At 52.1% G+C, this 19,779-nt stretch overlaps 4 protein-coding genes across 7 annotated transcripts; 2 read left to right on the top strand and 2 right to left on the bottom strand.

The window, feature by feature from the left end:
• Nucleotides 1-500: 500 nt before the first annotated feature.
• Nucleotides 501-5,347, bottom strand: LOC308141198 (uncharacterized protein). 3 transcript variants are annotated; one of them, XM_080511263.1, is made up of 7 exons: nucleotides 5,162-5,347; nucleotides 4,140-4,233; nucleotides 2,370-2,421; nucleotides 1,997-2,020; nucleotides 1,711-1,866; nucleotides 1,334-1,503; nucleotides 501-1,136 (listed from the first exon to the last, which is right to left on the bottom strand). In XM_080511263.1, the coding sequence occupies exons 1-7, from the start codon at nucleotides 5,227-5,229 to the stop codon at nucleotides 894-896; spliced, it is 807 nt and encodes a 268-aa protein (XP_080367389.1). In that variant the 5' UTR covers nucleotides 5,230-5,347; the 3' UTR covers nucleotides 501-893. The 3 variants fall into 3 exon arrangements, with proteins under 3 accessions (XP_080367389.1, XP_080367390.1, XP_080367391.1); XM_080511264.1 differs by having other exon boundaries at nucleotides 5,115-5,302; XM_080511265.1 differs by lacking the exon at nucleotides 1,711-1,866.
• Nucleotides 5,348-6,395: 1,048 nt separating this feature from the next.
• LOC308141200 (mediator of RNA polymerase II transcription subunit 15-like) lies at nucleotides 6,396-9,168 on the top strand. The gene is made up of 7 exons (XM_080511267.1): nucleotides 6,396-6,643; nucleotides 6,951-7,014; nucleotides 7,111-7,177; nucleotides 7,279-7,415; nucleotides 7,485-7,651; nucleotides 8,184-8,282; nucleotides 8,915-9,168. Exons 1-7 carry the CDS (start codon nucleotides 6,526-6,528, stop codon nucleotides 9,049-9,051), a joined length of 789 nt encoding a protein of 262 aa, XP_080367393.1. The 5' UTR covers nucleotides 6,396-6,525; the 3' UTR covers nucleotides 9,052-9,168.
• A 142-nt stretch (nucleotides 9,169-9,310) lies between these two features.
• On the bottom strand, nucleotides 9,311-13,244 carry LOC308141068 (THO complex subunit 6 homolog; the record flags this gene model as incomplete). Its single annotated transcript, XM_080511071.1, has 13 exons — nucleotides 9,311-9,421; nucleotides 10,183-10,311; nucleotides 10,398-10,508; nucleotides 10,592-10,654; nucleotides 10,772-10,821; nucleotides 10,899-11,001; nucleotides 11,071-11,142; nucleotides 11,216-11,264; nucleotides 11,336-11,373; nucleotides 11,458-11,552; nucleotides 11,610-11,759; nucleotides 13,070-13,155; nucleotides 13,234-13,244. The coding sequence occupies 13 exons, from the start codon at nucleotides 13,242-13,244 to the stop codon at nucleotides 9,341-9,343; spliced, it is 1,038 nt and encodes a 345-aa protein (XP_080367197.1). The 3' UTR covers nucleotides 9,311-9,340.
• A 102-nt stretch (nucleotides 13,245-13,346) lies between these two features.
• nr1d1 (nuclear receptor subfamily 1, group d, member 1) lies at nucleotides 13,347-18,884 on the top strand. 2 transcript variants are annotated; one of them, XM_080511241.1, is made up of 8 exons: nucleotides 13,347-13,525; nucleotides 15,610-15,912; nucleotides 15,987-16,075; nucleotides 16,161-16,305; nucleotides 16,411-17,129; nucleotides 17,625-17,810; nucleotides 17,898-18,108; nucleotides 18,437-18,884. In XM_080511241.1, the coding sequence occupies exons 1-8, from the start codon at nucleotides 13,471-13,473 to the stop codon at nucleotides 18,655-18,657; spliced, it is 1,929 nt and encodes a 642-aa protein (XP_080367367.1). In that variant the 5' UTR covers nucleotides 13,347-13,470; the 3' UTR covers nucleotides 18,658-18,884. The 2 variants fall into 2 exon arrangements, with proteins under 2 accessions (XP_080367367.1, XP_080367366.1); XM_080511240.1 differs by lacking the exon at nucleotides 13,347-13,525 and having other exon boundaries at nucleotides 15,465-15,912.
• The last annotated feature ends 895 nt before the right edge of the window (nucleotides 18,885-19,779 follow it).

Raw genomic sequence — 19,779 nt, 5'->3', positions numbered from 1 at the left:
CCGGTTTTTGTTTTTTCCTTTTGCTAAAACACAATTTTGACAAACGAGGTGGTTTTTTAAAATATCAAAAATACTGAACGCAATTCACGAAACCACACACGTACAGTGCTAAATGTCTCACATATCCTGCAAAAAATGAAGCGCTGCAAAATGTGTGTAAAGCAGGAAATGTGTTTAGAGTTTTGGAGACTTGAGAAGCTTTGCTCTTTGTGTGCTAATTTTAAATAATTGTGCTTTGTGTGTGATTTTACTGTGTTTACAATTGGGAAAATAAAACTGTGAAAATCCTGCCTCTGTTGGTCGCACTGGTACACTGCAGCTGTAAACTGTACTTAGAATACAAAATGTATTAATCATTTAATGTATTAATCCCAAGAGGGAAATCATTTTACATGGTTGCTCCACACAGTGTAGAATATAATAAATAGAACAGGCTGTTATAGAGTGTGATGGTCACAGGAAGGGTCGTTTTGTGTCTTTATTGGGTTGTTTTTGATCAGTTTGAATATTTTGAAGGCTTCTTTGCACTGGATGTGGAGATTTGTGACACCTTTGTCTTCGTTTGATCCTGAAACAAAATACATTGTGTTCTGAATACCTTGCACACATTCATATGATGTAGATATTGTCTGTATTGGGTTTTTTTTTCCACTTGTATTTATTTTTTAATGTTCATATCTTCTCTTATTGTACAACGTGGAGTTGCCGTGAAGTTAACCTCTTCCTGCAAACAGTAATTATAATGTTATTACGTAATGTTGAGCAAAAACCCTGACACAAGAACTACAGATCTCTCGCCTCCGTTTCCCACAATCCCCCGCGCGGGGCGGAGCGGCGGCGGCGGCTCCACGTGCTCGGTGGTTTTAAAGGACAGGCGGGGCGAGTAAAGTGTGTCACTGGGGCACGAGGCGCTCCCCGCTGGTCACGTGGTCCCGTTTTCTGCCGCGTGCGGCCGCAGTGGCTGTAGCACCAACATCATCACCATCGTCGTCAGCATGCTGCTGCTGCTGCTGCTGCTGCACCAAGTGCTGGATGTACTGAGCCTGCACCTGAGCCTGTGCCTGAGCTTGTGCCTGCGCCTGCTGCTGGAGCTGCAGCTGCACCATCTGCTGCTGCTGCATCCTCGTCTGGTGCATCTGTGGAGACACGAACCGGCCACCGCGGTCAGTGTGCGGAAACATGCGAGCTCCGAGCCAACCCGGCGTGCTCCTCGAGTCGCAGATCAAATCAGAGGCTCAGAATGGAGCCGTGAGCTCAGAGGTCGAGTTCCAGTGTCTCGGGCGTCTGCAGCTTTATAGTTGTACTCGGTACACACTTGTTTAGCGGTGAGCACCTGGTTCTGCTGCTGCTGGTTCTGCTGCAGCTGCACCTGGAACTGCTGCTGGATGGCGGCGGCGTTCTGCTGCTGCTGCTGCGCATGCTGGAACTGTTGGAACTGCATAGACAACATGGACTGATGCTGCTGCACCATCTGCTGCAGTGGCATCTGGCCTGGGCCTCCAACTGCAGCGGGAGCAAAAGGCAGGTGAGTACCAATCAGACACTCGCTCATTCACTCACCCTCTCCCCCCACACCCACACCCACACCCCCCCACACACCCACACCCACACCCCCCACGCGACGTGCTGAAGCAGAAAAGAAGAGCAGCCCTGATCATCCACCGGACGCTCTGCACATGTGCAAACACGCCACACAGAGGAAACACTCACGGGCTTGTGGGTTTCCAGCCACCCCTGCCATGCCATGCGGGCCTATCTGCATCGGCCCCATGGCCCCCATGCCCCCCACTGGAGCGCCGGTGGGGCGAGGCCCCATGCCAATGACGCCCGGGCCCCCTGTCAGGTTAGTCAGGGCATTCATGGGATCTAGCAGAAAGGTAGACAACAGACAACATTACGCAGCTCCGACATGCACAGCAGGTAGAGACAGGGCAGAGGGCAGAGGGCAGAGGGCGGAAGAGACCAGGACCAGGACCAGGACCAGAGTTCGCCTTACCAGGACCTCCCAGGGCCTTCTTATCTGCGAGGAGACACACAGCGACAACTCTGATTACTGCGGGCTCAGGTGTCTGAGAGGAAAACTTCGGAATGAAACATCAGCTTCAGATCATTAAGTCAGCTGAATGTCTCTGAGGCAAGTTCAGGAAGTTCTAAACAGTAGTTCTTTTTCTAAATCTTACCTCTACGGTGGTCAACCACATATAATCCAAAGTTTTAAACCTGCTCTAAAATGGGGGGGGTTTCTTACAAAATGATTTTGAACGATCATGAAGACAAAAAGTAAAAATGCACCAAAGTCAATCTTCTCATCTTCTGTTCTGTTGATGATAAATGATCAGAGTGACGAGAGAGTGGAGTTTCAGACTTACGGATGTCTCTGAAGTGGATGATGAGTCGAGCCACCAGACACAAATATTCCTCCTGAACACAAAACATCAGCACAGAAACACCAAATCAGAAACGAGGAAAAGTTTTTTCTAAAGTGTTTTTTTCTTCCTAAATATCATCACTTTCACGCGGTGCTCGCCGAGCATGAAGGTGTATCCAGGGAGCGTTGCAGACTCGGTCACACGGGTCCTTTGACAACAATCAGATGGAAACCAGTTGATTTTTCTCGTTCCAGAAAAGTTACACATTTTATAACAACCAACAAACACAAGGTAAAAACATTGAAGAAGTTGTAGTCATCATGTCGGGCCACTAGATGGCGCAAGTGCAGGATGTAAACACATTTGCTCTTCACCATATATATATAGCCCCGTCTCCACCGCACAGAAAGTACCAGCCTAGACGGGTTTAAACCGCTCCGGCTCGCGTCTCACGACATGTAATGCAGTCTAAACCGCTCCAGACCGCTCCAAAGGCGACCGCTTTTCCGCTACCCATCCGTTGGGGTACCAGGACCATGGAACGGGTCTGAGGTTGAGCTGCTGTCTGCTGATTGGTCAGTGATTTACCACACGCCCTCAATATTTTAATGTGCTGGCTGGATGAATCCTCTGCTGTCAGTGTGATCAGCTGTGCTCTGGTTGTTTTTATTTTCATTTTATTTTCTTTGCTGCTCAACTTTAGTGTTTGTTGTGAAAGAACGGACTTGAGACCGGGGGGAGGGACTTTGCATCGCGTTGGAGTTTTCTGTTTGCAGCATAGCGCTCGCCGTGGCGCTGATGTGCGTCCGGGACACCGGAGTCTGGAGCTTTGGGCTCCGGCGCTGACCGCTCCGCTTTCCAGAGGCGGTCAGCGTTCTGTTCAGCCGCGGTCAGTGGCGCTTTATCGCGGGGACGGACCGCGGAAGCGATGAAAAGTAGCTCGGAGCTCGGCGCCTCCGTGTTCCGGCGCTGCGCTGTGCGGCGCGGCGCTGCGGCGCCGGAGTGGAAAACCTCCTGGGTTTGAGCAGAAAGCTCAGACTCCCGTGTCTGTGCCTCAGCCAACCGGGGGGAACGCTCCGGCCACTTGCCCCACACCTGAGCGCTCGAGTGCGGGACACGTCGCCGGCAAGCGGCGGAGCGACTCGCTCTCTCAAAACAAACACGGAAGTTGCGCTGCAGCTCTCCACTGCAAAAAATGACTGCTGCAAAAAAATAACTTTTTTTTTTTTTCCCGCTGCAAAAAATAACAGTGCAAAGCACATTTCTGCGGAGCTCATAAGCCCCGCCCACTTTTCATGCTCCTCTCTGCTGTGGAGACACGACACAAAATTTCGGTCGGGGTTGTGCTTCCGAACTGCTCCGCTCCGTCCCGGCACTTGTGTGCGGTGGAGACGGGGCTTTTGTCTCAGTAAGAACAGTGTCTGATGGGACTTTGTTTCTCGACAAGTGGAGTCGCTCCCGTCGTCCCCAGAGTTCAGTGCCGTTATGTAAACAAGGCACCAAATCACAAAACAAGTTTCACAGCTCCTCTTGTAAAACTGGACCAAAGCTGAAAGAGACGTTGAACAATCAGGTAATGGGAAATACAAGCTGCACAGTTGCAACTTACAGCCCGAGTCCTGTGATCAGCGCCACCTGCAGACCGATTTAGCCTGACAGGACAGTTCATCCAAACATGTCAGGCCGCAAACATTCAAACAATGTGAACTGAAATGAAACAAGTTAAAGACAGAAGATGCTGCGAGGAGCACGAGGTCCCGGAAGACTCACCATGGTCTTGGCCTTGACGTAAACGTAGTTCTCCATGTCTGTGCTGGACTTCTGTGTGTTGTTGGCCGTCCCTGCCTTCCTCATGGCGTCCTCTCTACCGGGGGAAACACACACAGCTGTTAAAGCAGTAAAATGGGTTTGTACAGTGGCACACAATGTTTTTTTCTCGCCGGATGTCATCAGCTCTTGGGATCTATAGACGACGCAAATCTAAACATTTTAATTGAAAGTGAAGTCTTGCGAATAAAAGTACTCTCTTAATTCAAAGTTATATCATTTTACACACATACAGATCGAATGTCAGACACCACTAATGTAATCCATGATTTATAATAATTAGAACTCCACCCCTGTTGGTGTATTATGTAACTGTTAATACACCTTTACATCACACTCGCCTCCAGAAATGTGTTTTAATGAGACAATTCTTATCCCATGTATGAGGGCTGAACTGCTAAAAACTAGTTTGGGTAAAGGGAACCTCTGGTCCACATCCTGATCGCCACTGCTCCACATGAAGGAGACATTAATTGCCGATAACGTTGAAGTGAATCTGAGTTTCCTTTGAGTGAACAATTAGTTTGTTTACGGTACGTTACAGAACATTATTTTCACTAAAACGCTCAGTTCCAACTGGTGGTTTCAATAAAACTACTCCTTCACGGTGATTTTCTCCTGAATACCATGCAGATTTCTCTGAAGGAATGATGAAGATTGATTCATGATTTCCACAGCAGCTAACGGATGAAAGAGCGTCTGTAGCTTTAGCGGCTAATCGTGCTAAGACTCAAAACAACCACTTCCACGTGCTTTAGCGCGGGAATAAAGAGCTCGCTGTGACTTTCCACGCTGTGTTTTCCATCGTCATGTTGGACTTTTGCTCGGCGTGTTTTCCCATTTAAGTTAATGGATTTTTAAATCCCACATCGACGCGCCGTTCCTGCTTATCTGGGCTAGCGGGTTAGTTTAGCTTACCCCTCAAACACCCCTCGAAAAGAGTCAATGAAACGGGTTTTCCTCACATCTGAGCGGCGACTTTCTGTCGGAACTGCGGGCTCCTCCAGTCGCTGTCCGGTCCCGGGACTTCCATGACAATATTTCGGATTTTATGACGTATTTCTCTTCTCAAACTTTCAATGTTTTCTCTTTCCCTCCGTCCTTCTTCGGCTGCTCGCGACGTATTGGCGACTGCGCGGTAGTGATGATCAAATTTGAACGAATCGTTCAAAACCCGCGAGTCACTTTACTGAACGGTGACTCACGAGTTTTCACGTTCATTAACTCGTTCACTGAGTCATTCTTGCTACAGCCTCCTTGTAGCTGGGCCGCTAAGCACAGCAGCTTCCGGCTCCTGACATTCACATGCGGCAGTTTCAGCACACTCGAGTCAGCTTGTCGGTGAAGTTCAGCACGAATGACCGACTCACCTCCCTTCAATCGTTCAGCTCACATGACCGACTCCCCTCGAAACTCGAAAGAGTCGTTCACTGAATCGGTCAGTAGCACTTCCGCTGTGTCGGACACCTCGTGAGCGGTGAGCGGTGAGCCCTCCCCCCCTCCCTCACCTGAAAATCTCCGAGTGACGGCGGAGAAAAAAATAATACATTGTTTGTTTCACAAAGCTTGTAGAGATTAATACATGAATAATACATGGATAAATACACAATAAACAATTTTAAAATACCACTGTAGCGTGTATTGTGTTACATTTAATATTGTCCCCTATAATTAGTTCTGCCCTATGAACATAACATTATTTATTGATACTAGTAAAAAAAGAAAATCAGAATGTTGGAAGAAAAAAAACTATAAAAACATATGTATACATTAATATATACTGTATATCTGCCATTCTGGATGCCAGGTATTTATTCAGTTTAATCATTTATCTAATTTATTTTCTGATTCAACTAAACCTCAAAAACAAAACACATAATCTAGAATAAGGAGACCAGGATCACTAAAAACTAATGTGTACTTATTGTTTATTTTCCTCAGAAGTGTTTCATCATTTTACTATGAATACATGATTCTCCCCCTGGTTCATGTCGCAGTTCAGCTGAGCCTCCAGGTCCTGGAACGGGTGGTAATAGTGCGCATGCGCAACTGAATCAAATGACTCAAATGACTCAGACAACCGATTCACTTGGATGAACGACTCAAAAAGCCGTGAGTCCGTTCGAGGAGTCGGGTTTCTCATCACTACTACGGAGTCCCCTCCCCCGGTCCGCTCAACACCCCCGGTAGCCCCGCCCACCTCGCCCGGCAGAAGGCGTCGTGTGGTTGATCTCGGTCGTCTTCCTCAGACTGACCCGCTTGGCTCATCTTCACACCACGGTAACCCGTGTGACTGCCCCCCTCTCCCCCAGGTAACCCCAGCTCGGTGATGAGTCCGGCCGGGGCCTCGTCTCTGGAGGACCAGCAGTACAGCAGTAAGCTGAAGCAGCTCTCCAAGTACATCGAGCCGCTGCGACGGGTGATGAACAAGATCGACAAGAACAAAGGTGAGCCTGAGCTCCTGTTTCACGCGGGCGAGGCGGCCAACGCTTCCCGACACGTGGCCGCCGCCGCCACCGCCGGCCGTTCCTCCGCACGACGCCGTAAACCAACGACGGAGGGTTGACTGAGTTCAACAAAGGCTTCGTTCAAACGCGCAAATGAGAGATGAGATCCAGTACATGAGGTTGTAGTGAGAAGCAGCAGTGTGGCGCCGCGCTGCCACCATGTGACAACAGGAAGTGATGTCATCACCAGCTCCGACGCACGGCGGTGGAATGTTTGTGAAAAATGTCGGTGTGTTTGTGTTTTCAGACAGAAAGAAGGACCTGAGTAAGATGAAGAGTCTCCTGAACATCTTGACGGACCCAAAGACCAGGTCTCACACACACACACACACACACACACACACACACACACGCACTCACGTCCTTTCAGTATAAAGTGAGTGCTTCACGGTGTGTCTGTCCTGCAGGTGTCCTCTGAAGACGCTACAGAAATGTGAGATCGCTTTAGAGAAGTTGAAGAACGACGTGGCCGTGGTAATAACCTGCTTATTTATACATTTATATACCAGCTGGACTCCAGTGTTGTGGGCGTGTCCTCCGATAAGTCTGTCCTCTCACCGTCCTCCCCCCCCCAGCCCACGCCTCCTCCGCCCCCGGTCCCCACCAAGCTGCTGGACGCCGTCATGGCCAACATCCGCTCGCCGGTCTTCAACCACTCGCTGTACCGAACCTTCGCTCCCGCCATGAGCGCCATCCACGGGCCGCCCATCACGTAGGTCCCCCCCCCCTCCTCTCTCTCTCCTCTGGGCGCCGCCGTTTCTCACCGTGTCGCCGTCCCCAGGGGTCCCAACGTGTCGGGCAGGAAGCGGGAGCACGAGGACGAGGAGCGGCAGACCATCCCCAACATCCTGCAGGGCGAGGTGGCCCGCCTGGACGTCAAGTTCCTGGTCAACCTGGACCCGGCCTTCTGCTCCAACAACGGCACCGTGCACCTGGTCTGCAGGCTGGGTGAGCCCCCCCCCCCCCCCCCCTTACCGCCACCGTGGCCCTATGGAAGTAAAACTGTGCCGTCAGATTCTGAAGTCCAATTTGTAACTCTGAATTTTTTTTACCGTTAAAATCAGACTTTGAATTTTAAAAGCTGTCGAATTTCAAGTAGGTGTCTTTTTTTTTTTGCTTCTGATTTTTTTTTCAACATCTAAAAATATTCAGTGTGTAAAAATTCAATGTGTCTGAAAATTCGGCTGTTCTGATGACAGATATTCTGGCTGTTTTGCAGCTGAATTTTTTTACGGCTGAATTTTTAGACACGTATTTTTACACACTGAATATTTTGAGGGGGAAAAAGACACCTACTTGAAATTCGACAGCTTTTAAAAATTCAAAGTCTGATTTCGATGGTAAAAAAAATTCAGTTAGAAATTGGAATTCAGAATCTGGTGGCACAGTTTTACTTCCACGTGGCCCCGCCCACCGCCAGCAGACGCTCACCCCGCTCTCTCTCTCTCTCTCTCTCTCTCTCTCTCTCTCTCTCCTCCAGATGATAAGAACCTTCCCAGCGTTCCGCCGCTGGAGCTCAGCGTTCCGGCCGACTACCCGCAGCAGAGCCCGTTCTGGGACGACAACGGCGAGCTGTACGGTGAGCAGCCGCACGCCGCCGCCGCCACGCCTGATTATTACCGTCTTATATACTTTTTAGTTCAGGGTTTTTTTTTTAATTGTATTTTACATCAAACAAGCTTTTTTTGTTTATTCCAATTAAGTTGCACTTTTGTTTGTTTGCGACGTTAAAAACAAAGCTGTAGGTCTGAATGTCACAAGTTGTGTTTTATGGGAAGTGTCTGGAAAAGTGAGGCGGACTTTATTCAAGAAATTAATTTCTTTTATTTAAGTTCCTCTCCCAGAATCCACACGAGAAAAATGTTAAAAAGAGTTTTCGTTGTTGACCATCTCTAGTTCCTGGTCAACACCTTTAGGAGAATTCCTCCACACGGATTTCCAGCGTTTATATTTTGCAGAAGATTCCCGGGTTTGTAGATATTTTAACGTCACAGATCGGTTTCACAGCTTTAGAGACTTTTCTTATGGCTTGCAGTTTTTCCCCCCTGATTAAATCGGTCAGATGTTTCTCTTCGCCGACGCCATCTTGGGGAAACCCGGGGTACCGGTCAGCGAAACGTGTGGACGGTTAATTCTCTGTGCAAGAACCCGGTCGGGTGACTTCAGACGTGGCTGAGCATGAAATGACGGCGTTGGTTTCCCTCCCTGCAGGAGCGAACGCCTTCCTGCAGTCGGTCCACAGAAACATGACGTCCAAGCTGCTGCAGCTCCCCGACAAACACTCTGTGACGGAGCTGCTGGACGCCTGGGCCCAGAGCGTCCGGCAGGCCTGCCTGTCCGCCACCTGAAGCCCCGCCCACCCCCCACCCCGCCTCCAGACTCAGCATGTTTCCTCCCTGAACGCACCAGCACCGCTCTGTAAACGGTCCCTGTTTCCATGACAACAATAAAAGTGTTGACTCGCAGTTTCCAGAGTTCAGTGTGTCTCCCGTTTGTTTCCCCTGCAGACGAAGTCTCAACCCCCCCCCCCCCCCCCGAACGCGGCGTCTCCGCCCACAACAAGCAAAACAATGAGGAGTTTTTGATTTTTTTTAATTTATTTTTTGGGTAGAAAAAGGTTTTATTTGAAGTTTGTCTTCAGAAGCTGAGGGAGAAGGCTTTGTAGGACACGTTGGTGAACACGTCGACGTGGCTGCTGCTGCCGCCCACCGTCAGCACCTGAAACACACACACTTCCTGTCAGATGCTCGTCCCGCCACCGCGGCCGCCTCTACCGGTTTCGGGATGAAAACGTGAGAAGTCGTGTGGGGAACCAACCAAACACGCCGAAGGACTTTCCCCTCTAAAGCTTTGAAATTCAGCCCCGTTTACAGACGCTTTCCAGGTGAAAACGGAAAGGTTTCAGGTGAACGTTTCCCCCGGCGACGCCGTTCGTCTGCACGTGCTCAGTAGGGGAACAACGTTTCCTCTGTGGCGTCTCTCAGTCCAGAACATCCCGGGACTGGGTGGTTCTATAGTCGGCAAGTCTCCACGGTAACAATCCAACTGCACCCGTCTGTCCATTCCAGAGTGTGTGGTTCCATTGCAAACACAAACGGCTCCCACTAGTGGCCCAACACGCCATTACATCATTGTCAAAACTGCTTTGAAACCTACGTTTTCACTTGAAACATCATGTAAACGGGGCCTTTTAAAGCGACTGTAATTCCTTGTGTTGTGGAAAAACAAACAAAAAAGCCTAATGCTGAAATTAGTTTTCTTGTTCGGGTTTTGTTATTTTGTGTGTGTTTTTTTTAAGAAGCTGTATTCGTAGCTCTATGCACTGAAACAAAGGACATTTGTATTCAAAGGTTATTAAAACTGTGGTTTTACTGGTGCTGAAGCGTTATTTCTTACACTCGCTAGCAGTCAGCGGATAGCGTGTCTGACGTTAGGACCTGGTGGGGTGGGGGGGTGGGGTGCTGCGTTCAGGGTCTCACCCGGTGCTCGGTGCTGTTGGTGTTGAGCTGCAGGGTGTTGAGGCTCTGGGGGGTGCAGGGGATCTGACTCTTCACTTCTCCGCCCAGCAGGCAGTGGGACACGAAGGCCCCGTCGCCCACCGCCAGGATCTGCGGAGCAGCAGGCGAACGCGTCGGCGTCAACGAGGAGGAAAAACAAACAAAACAACCAACACGTCAACAAGGCGACTCCTCACCATGTCCTGGTAGAAGGCGGCCTGGCGCTGGCAGCCCCTCAGGGGGAAGACGGAGGTGGGGGACAGGGAGCGGAGGTGCCAGAGGGACAGGGACGGGCCGCCGCCGCACAGCTGCACAAGTACAAGTACAAGTCAGCAGGTCTTCCAGGACTTTCAGTGTGACAAGTGTGTGTATTTTATTTCCCCCCTCTCACCATCCAATCAGAATCTGTGGTCAGACAGCTGATCCATTTACCAAGCTGAGGCCGCGCACACGCCTGAAACACACACACACACACACACACACACACACACACACACACACACACACACACTTCCCGTTTCAGCCGACGTGAACACACCCGGTCCTCCGGCAGGTTGTCGTCGTCCCTCACCTCGTACTTGGAGACGTCGATGCAGTGAACGCTCTGATTCGTCCTGCAGTCTGCGAACAGATCACCACCTTCATCACCATCATCATCCTCGCCACCTTCATCCATCGGCAAAGCAGCAGTCACTCACCCCAGATCCTCACGGCGCCGTCCTCCCCCCCGGACAGGATCTCCCCCTCCCTCTCTCTCACACTCACACAGTGGATGTAATCTGTGTGACCCTGAAGGACCGACTACACACACACACACACAGTTACCATAGTAACACACCACAAGGCCACATTGCCGACACACACACACACCTTAAAGGCTCCGTGTTCCAGGTCCAGGATGTGGAGGTTGTTGTCTCCGCCTCCAACCACCAGACTGTTGTCCTGACAAAACACACAACAGTGTCACTGTGCGTGTGCGTGCGTGCGTGCGTGCGTGCGTGTGTGTCTGTCTCACTCTGGGGATGAGGACCATGGAGTTGATCTCTGGCGTCACCAAACTGGACCTGCACACAGATTTAAAGGACGTCAGCAGACGGTTTACCTGCAGCGGGAATTTTCCGATCCGGCGTCTCACTTGTAGTTTGGTCTTTTGGTCCACAGAGGTTTGACGCTCTGAGGACGGAGGAGGTCAAGAGGTCAGCGGGGGAGGGGGTCAGCTCATTCAGAGTCTGAGATCAAAGAGCCTTTGATCTCAGCCAGTTCGCTCCAGCTCCAGCAGCTGATCTCTCCATTTCCTGCGCTCAGCAGCTGGGGGTTGGTGGACAGCAGAGAGAACACCGGACCCTCGTGAGCTGAGACACACGGGAAGGACGTGAATGCAGAGAACGCTAAACTCCCAAGACGCACACAGGCGGTCTGAGAACACGTCTGTTCGGGGACGGGGGAAACGTCTTCGTGGCGTCTCGGAGCCGGATGTCTGACGAGGACGTGGAGCGAGTCGCGCTGCTCCGCTACAACAGGAGGTTCTGTCCCGGGTTCGGCTCCGGTTGAACGCGAACCTGCAGTTCGTTCACATGGAAACACGAGTCCGTCAAAAAAAGTTTTGAGTTCAATACTGTTTTGAAGAATACTTTTGTTTTTCAGTATCTGTTTTTCTTTAAATAAATTTACTGATCAAGTGACAAACCGCCTTTACTCTTTATTCTTTTTTATTTTTTGGTATTAAAGTAATCCAGAAGTAACTCAAATTAGTCGGTACTTTCATTCATGTTTTTTTAACTTTTTTTCAACAGGTAATAGATTACATTCTTCTCCCAAAACCCTGGAATTCAGGTGTTATCGGAGAGGGCGCTCTTCGCCTCCTCTCTTGCAGTTCGGGTCCCACGCCGTCGCCGGGAGGCTTCCAGCCCCTCCCCTCAGCCCTCCCCGAGCCCGGCCACCTCCAGAACCCCATAGAACTACGCGGGTCGTGTTCAGGAAAGGTACCGCCCCCTGCTGGCCTCCCTGCTGAGCTGCGTCTAATAACAACCCGGTCGCGTCAATACACTGCAGGTAAAACCGGTTTTTGTTTTTTCCATTTGCTAAAACACAATTTTGACAAACGAGGTGGGTTTTTTAAATCAAAAATACTGAACGCAATTCACAAAACCACACACGTACAGTGCTAAATGTCTCACATATCCTGCAAAAAATGAAGCGCTGCAAAATGTGTGTAAAGCAGGAAATGTGTTTAGAGTTTTGGAGACTTGAGAAGCTTTGCTCTTTGTGTGCTAATTTTAAATAATTGTGCTTTGCGTGTGATTTTACTGTGTTTACAATTGGGAAAATAAAACTGTAAAAATCCTGCCTCTGTTGGTCGCACTGGTACACTGCAGCTGTAAACTGTACTTAGAATACAAAATGTATTAATCATTTAATGTATTAATCCCAAGAGGGAAATCATTTTACATGGTTGCTCCACACAGTGTAGAATATAATAAATAGAACAGGCTGTTATAGAGTGTGATGGTCACAGGAAGGGTCGTTTTGTGTCTTTATTGGGTTGTTTTTGATCAGTTTGAATATTTTGAAGGCTTCTTTGCACTGGATGTGGAGATTTGTGACACCTTTGTCTTCGTTTGATCCTGAAACAAAACACATTGTGTTCTGAATACCTTGCACACATTCATATGATGTAGATATTGTCTGTATTGGTTTTTTTTTCCACTTGTATTTATTTTTTAATGTTCATATCTTCTCTTATTGTACAACGTGGAGTTGCCGGGAAGTTAACAACCTCTTCCTGCAAACAGTAATTATAATGTTATTACGTAATGTTGAGCAAAAACCCTGACACAAGAACTACAGATCTCTCGCCTCCGTTTCCCACAATCCCCCGCGCGGGGCGGAGCGGCGGCGGCGGCTCCCACGTGCTCGGTGGTTTTAAAGGACAGGCGGGGCGAGTAAAGTGTGTCACTGGGGCACGAGGCGCTCCCCGCTGGTCACGTGGTCCCGTTTTCTGCCGCGTGCGGCCGCAGTGGCTGTAGCACCAACATCGTCACCATCGTCAGCATGCTGCTGCGCGCGCGCCTCGTTTGAAAAAAAAAAAAAAAAATCAAGTACAGAGGCAGCGCGTGCAGCAGACAGGAGCAACATCAGCGCGAGGAGAACCAGAACCGACAGGCAGACCCAGGCACAGAACCGACAGCAGAACCGGGAGCAGGACGATGGATTAGCGACGTTTTTCTTCAGTCTCTTCTTCCGGTGAACGTGGATCTTTAATCAGCCGCGATGACGACCGCGACAAATAACAACAATAACAACAACAACAACAACAGCAGCACAGGTAAACAACCGGGTGACACACGGGTGTCATCCTCAGCCCAGTCCCCCCCCCCCCCCTTCCGCTTCGTGGACTTTCTAAAGTCGTTTCGGGATGTTTGGTTCGTTTTGTTCTGGTAATCTTCACGGTTGCGTGTTTCTATGTTGGTTTTTCGTTTTTTGGGACAAACGTCAGATGGAAGAGTCAAGACGCACCCGCCGCGTCGCGCTGCCGCTGCAGCGGCGCCTTCCACAAGCGGCAGACGCAGGCGTCAAACCGGTTGCCGCTGCACGGCGGATCAGCGGATCCGACCCGGTTCGGTGGGACTGGCGGTGAATGACGGCGTTCCAGTTCACCCGGTTCCGGTGACGTGTGTGTGTGTGTTTGTTTGTGTGTGCGCGCGTGTCCATGTGCGCACCGCGCAGTCACGGGGCCGCTCGCCGTGGATCCGCCCCGTGTTCCGAGGAAACTGGGTCACGGTGACAGTCGGTGGGTCGCTCCGCGTGTGTGCCTGTACGTATGAGCGCGAGCGCGTACGCGCGCGCCGGACCGTGTTTGGGAGCCTGTGCCGGTTCACATGGTGCAACAAACGGAGCCATGTGCGCTTTGTTTTCACGGAGCTGCGCGCGCTCTGATTGGCCGCGCCTCCGCCTGAGCTCATTACATAACTCTCCTCCCTCCTGCTCCTGCTGCTCCTGCCTCCTTTAAGGAGCCGCCGTGGAGCCGATTCATGTATAAAAACCCTCTCGTAATGGTCCATATCGGCGTGTGTGTGAAGGTGCGTGGGTGTCGTCGCCATGGCAACGCGCAGCCTCCTTCTGCTGTTTCACGTTGTGCTTCATGACAAGTCGAAGTTGATCCCTGATGTGTTTCATGTGACTGCGGGTCTCGTCGATCTGCTGTGAACACAGCGTGGCGGGTTCGACCAGGATGAACAAAATGTACCGTGAAGCACGTGGAGGCACCGTCATGGCCCCCGGGGCTGCAGAATGTACATTCATTACTCGACGGTGTCGCATGCAGGCGGACCTTCTCTTCAGGCGTCTATTGGAAATATGAGCGTATTTGGTTTTTAACAGAGGATCGAGGTGTTTGTTTATGTGTCGGATGAATAAAAGCCCTGATTTACGTTCAATCAGGATCCCTCTGGTCCTTCTTTTGACAACATTCCGGAAGCTTTGTGAGACGATGGCCGACTGGAGGCTCTGCGTCGCCTCAGGTGTGTGTGGCTGATGAATGGAGTGAACGTGAGAGCTGGTGTGGAGGAAGAGGAGAGGAGAGGAAGAAGAGAGGAGGAGGGGGACGAGGCGGCACCAGCAGCAGCCAGTCAGGTGGTTGTGAACAGGACGCACGTGGCTGGAGGGCGTGGCCTCAGCGAGCACACGAGCCTCCTGACCAGCTCACTGGAGGAGCTGGTGTGTGTGTGTGTGTCTGTGTGTGTGGGGGTGGGGGGGGGGGGGGGGCTGTAAACTGTCATGAAGCTGCTCAGTGTGACTGTGATGCAATTACACAGAATATCTGTCTTTACAGTCTGAATACAAAGAAGGACAACAGACCATGAGGGACCTGTGTGTGTGTGTGTGTGTGTGTGTGTGTGTGTGTGTGTGTGTGTGTGTGTGTGTGTGTGTGTGTGTGTGTGTGTGTGTGTGTGTGTGTGTGTGTGTGTGTACTCACTGTACTAGTGACGGGGCACAAACGTGTGGCTGTGACACGTGCAGACGACCAGCTGCACCCAGAGATGAGGAGGAAACACACACACACACACACACACACACACACTCTGTTTGCACATGTTTGCACCTAGAGAGTCTTTTTAAATAAACCGTGGGGGGGTGAGGGGGGGCTTTGTCCTCTGATTTCCTAGAAAGTCTTTGTGTTTTGAACTCTCACTCCCAGCCCGCCCCCCCTCCCGTCGGTTTCCATGGTTACATTAGCAGAGACACATAAAAGCCACACAGTCCCGTCCCCCCAAACCGAGGGACGGATGTTCACCCCCGTTTGATCTCGTGGTGAAGTTCAGACTCGGCTGAGACTCAGACATGAAGACATGAAGACAGACATGAGTCCAGTCTCACGCCTCCTCCTGTCCTCCTCTGCTTCTCCTGCAGGAGGCGTCATCTCCTACGTGGGTCCCTGTGGCGGCTCCCCCAGCAGAACCAGCCCCGTCTCCATGTACAGCGAGAACTCAAACTCCCAGCCCTGCTTCACCTCCTCCTTCACCGCCTCCTTCACCTCCTCCACTCCTCTGTCACTGAGCGGCGGCGGCGGGGGCAGCAGCTCGGGTTCGGCCGGAGATGACGGCTCATCCTCCGCCTCCTCCTCGGCGGGCGGCTCTCCTCGCGGGCGGGACGACGGCGGCGGCGGCGGCTCCCTGAGGGCGTCGCCCAGCAAGGCGGTGGCCAGCTTGAGCAGTGAGTGACGGAGATGATTGGTTGTGAGGCCGATTCCAGATGTTCGGCTCTCATCCGCCATGTTTGTGTTTCAGAGCTCAGCGGCTTGATGCTGCTGTGCAAAGTGTGTGGAGACGTGGCCTCGGGGTTCCACTACGGCGTCCACGCCTGTGAGGGCTGCAAGGTGTGTGTGTGTGTGATGAAGGTGTGTGATGAAGGTGTGTGTGATGAAGGTGTGTGATGAAGGTGTGTGTGACGTGTCTCTGCAGGGGTTCTTCCGTCGCAGCATCCAGCAGAACATCCAGTACAAGAAGTGTGTGAAGAACGAGAGCTGCATCATCGTGAGGATCAACAGGAACCGCTGCCAGCAGTGTCGCTTTAAGAAGTGTCTGTCAGTGGGCATGAGCCGGGATGGTCAGTACTGCGCGCACACACACACACACACACACACACACACACACATACACCTCCTCGACGTGGCGGCAACGTTAACACCTCCTCCTCCTCTTCGTCACTCAGCGGTTCGTTTCGGTCGGATTCCGAAGCGAGAGAAGCAGCGGATGTTGGCGGAGATGCAGAGCGCCATGAACAACATGGTCAACAACCAGCTGCAGAGTGACTTCCAGCACGCCAGCCTCTCTTCATCCTCCTCCTCTTCCTCCTCGTCCTCCTCCTCGCCGTGCCCGGGGGTCACCATTGCTCCACAGCCTCAGCCCTCGGCCCTCCCCCTCACCCCTTCATCCCCCTCTCCTCTGGCACCGGCCTCCTCTTCCTCCCCTCCTCCTCCTCCTCCTCCTCCTCCTCCCCCGCCCTCCCTTCTGGCCCCGCCTCTCTGCCAGAGCCCGCCCTCGACCCCGCCCTTGAGCCCCGGCGTCGACTCCACGATCAGTGCCATTGCCCGCGCCCACCGCGAGACCTTCCTGTACGCCCACGACAAGCTGTCCAAGCCGCCCGAGCAGAACAACCACCACCACCGCAACGGGGAGGCGGAGCTCTGGGGGGCCAACCACTGCCCCAACGGTTTCCACGCCAACGGCCTGAACACCATCTATCGCCACGACAACAATGTCGGCGCGGGCTGCTACTTGACGTCCGAGCAGCGCAACACCACTCACCATCACCACGGCAACGGGAGGCGGGTCCCGCACAACAGCAACCTGATTGGAGGAGGCCGCTTTGCCCACCACGTGACTCAGGAGCAGAGCTGCTCGGCGAAGAACCACAAGGACATCGTCTTGGTAAGACGCCGCCGGCGCACACGCCAGGGCTGGGCTTGGTGGACTGTTCTAACGGCTCCGTTAGCGAGCAAACGTCTAACATTGTGTTTCACTGGGAAACGACCACGGTGCGATTGAGCTAACGCTAATCGTGAATTGGCAAACATAGCGTTGAACAGATACGTCTGATGTTCCTACAATCTGCTTGCTACCGTAGCTGGCAGCGCTACAATTTGGTGGAGCTTGTGGCTAGGTAGCCGTGTTCTGCTCGCTGTAAGCTAGCCACCGTTACCATTCCTACCAACATTATAATAACGGTAAACAAACACAAACACAGCGAGCTAGCACCACCGCGGTGCGCAGGGCTCAAGCTCACGCAATGCAGCAAACGTTGGCGACGGTAACGTTACCTCCTTCTGTTTGGCGTCACGATTGACAACGGGACGCCGCCGATTCAAGCGCTCCGCGTGGAGGTTGTTGGCGACCGACGTCCTGACCGCTGTCGTCTCTCGCCAGGCGTGTCCCATGAACATGCGGCCTCACGCCGACCCGGCGAGGAGCCCGCAGCAGGTCTGGGAGGACTTCTCGCTGTCCTTCACGCCGGCCGTGCGCGAGGTGGTGGAGTTCGCCAAGCACATCCCGGGATTCAACACGCTGATGGAGGGCGACCAGGTCACGCTGCTGAAGGCCGGCACCTTCGAGGTACGCCGTCGCGACGTCCCTCGCTAGGGCCGGGACGGGACGGGACGCCCCAGATCTGAACCGAGGGGGTCCTCTCTGTCCTCGCAGGTGCTGATGGTTCGCTTCGCATCGCTGTTTGACATCAAGGAGCAAACGGTGACCTTCATCTCGGGCGCCACCTACAGCTTGCAGGAGCTGCGGGCGATGGGGATGAACCAGCTGCTGGCCGCCATGTTTGACTTCAGCCACAAGCTGGCGGCGCTGGAGCTGAACGCCGATGAGCTGAGCCTTTTCACCGCCGTCGTCCTGGTGTCTGCAGGTACTGCACACCAAGAACTGTCTTCATAGGCTCCGCCCCCGCCTGTTTGTTGGTGCTGTTTGAGAGTGAAGAGAAGAAGATTCCTGTTTAGAGCCAGAAATCATTCTTCTTCATTTGTACTGCTGTATCTCCGGATTACCCTCCATATTTGTAGTCCTGTATCTCTGGATTGGCCACCATCTTTGTAGTTCTGTACCAGTGTGTTTTCATCCATATTTGTAGTCCTGTATCTCTGGATTGTCCTCCATATTTGTAGTCCCGTACCAGTGTGTGATACGCCAGCCCAGTGCAGAGTCATTAATTCTCTCCGCCCGTCTCTGCCTTCCAGACCGCCTGGGCATCAAGAATGTGGTGTCGGTGGAGAACCTGCAGGAGAACCTGATCCAAACCCTGCGTTCGTTGATCAACAAGTCGGCTGTCGCCCCCGGCAACAACCACGCCAACCTGGACTCGCCGCGCTTCACCAAGCTGCTGCTGAAGTTGGCTGACCTGCGGACGCTCAACAACATGCACTCCGAGAAGCTGCTGTCGTTCCGCATCGACGCCTGAAGGCGGTGGGCGGTCGCGTCGTTTCAGGCCGGTCAGGTCCAATCCAGTGGTTCCAGTCCGGTCGGGTCCAGTCCGGTTGTTACCACCTGGCCGTTTCAGTCCGGTCGAGTCCAGTCCGGTCGTTCCAGTCCGGTTGTTACCACCTGGCCGTTTCAGTCCGGTCGGGTCCAGTCCGGTCGTTCCAGTCCGGTTGGGTCCAGTCCGGTTGTTACCACCTGGCCGTTTCAGTCCGGTCGTTCCAGTCCGGTCGGGTCCAGTCCGGTTGTTACCACCTGGCCGTTTCAGTCCGGTCGGGTCCAGTCCGGTCATTTCAGTCCGGTCGGGTCCAGTCCGGTCGGGTCCAGTCCGGTCGTTCCAGTCCGGTTGTTACCACCTGGCCGTTTCAGTCCGGTCGGGTCCAGTCCGGTCGAGTCCAGTCCGGTCATTTCAGTCCGGTCGTTCCAGTCCGGTCGGGTCCAGTCCGGTCGTTCCAGTCCGGTTGTTACCACCTGGCCGTTTCAGTCCGGTCGGGTCCAGTCCGGTCGGCTCCAGCGCCTTCTTTTACATTAAAATCCTCACCGGCGACTCGGAGGCTTTAAAACTTTGACCGTGACGGAAACAGGGTTTCCAGGAGGACAACAACCACATCCGCTACTTCCAACCAACCTCACCTGACAGCACCAGCCAATCAGAGCTCAAGGGCTCAAGCGCACGCAATGCAGCAAACGTTGGCAACGGTAATGTTACCTCACGCGTCCGCAGCGACGGACAGCTCCGCCCACCAATGAGGAGGCGGAGGAAAAGACGCTGTGATCCAGATGTTTGTATAAAAGATGTAAATAACATTCAGATTTTAGACACAAACTGTACGAAGTGAATCCTGCAGTATTTTATTCTGTGTGATCTGTTGTAAAAACTTCTATATATATATATATATATGTATAAATATATAAATATGCAGAGAGGAATCCCTCTGTCTTTCTGTTTTTTTGCTTCATTTTTTCACTTTATTCTCCTGAAGTGAGACACAAATACCTATTTTTTACTACGAACTGAAAAACAAGTCACAAACGGAGGCAGAAAGATAAATTAGCCTGCAAGCTAACGGAGTTACATATAAACCTAAATATTCCATTAAAGCTC

Source organism: Blennius ocellaris (assembly GCF_963422515.1).
Source record: "Blennius ocellaris genome assembly, chromosome: 16".
In the NCBI taxonomy this organism is placed as follows: domain Eukaryota; kingdom Metazoa; phylum Chordata; class Actinopteri; order Blenniiformes; family Blenniidae; genus Blennius; species Blennius ocellaris.
Note: the sequence above shows the minus strand (reverse complement) of the source record. Positions and strands in the feature narration are given on the sequence as shown.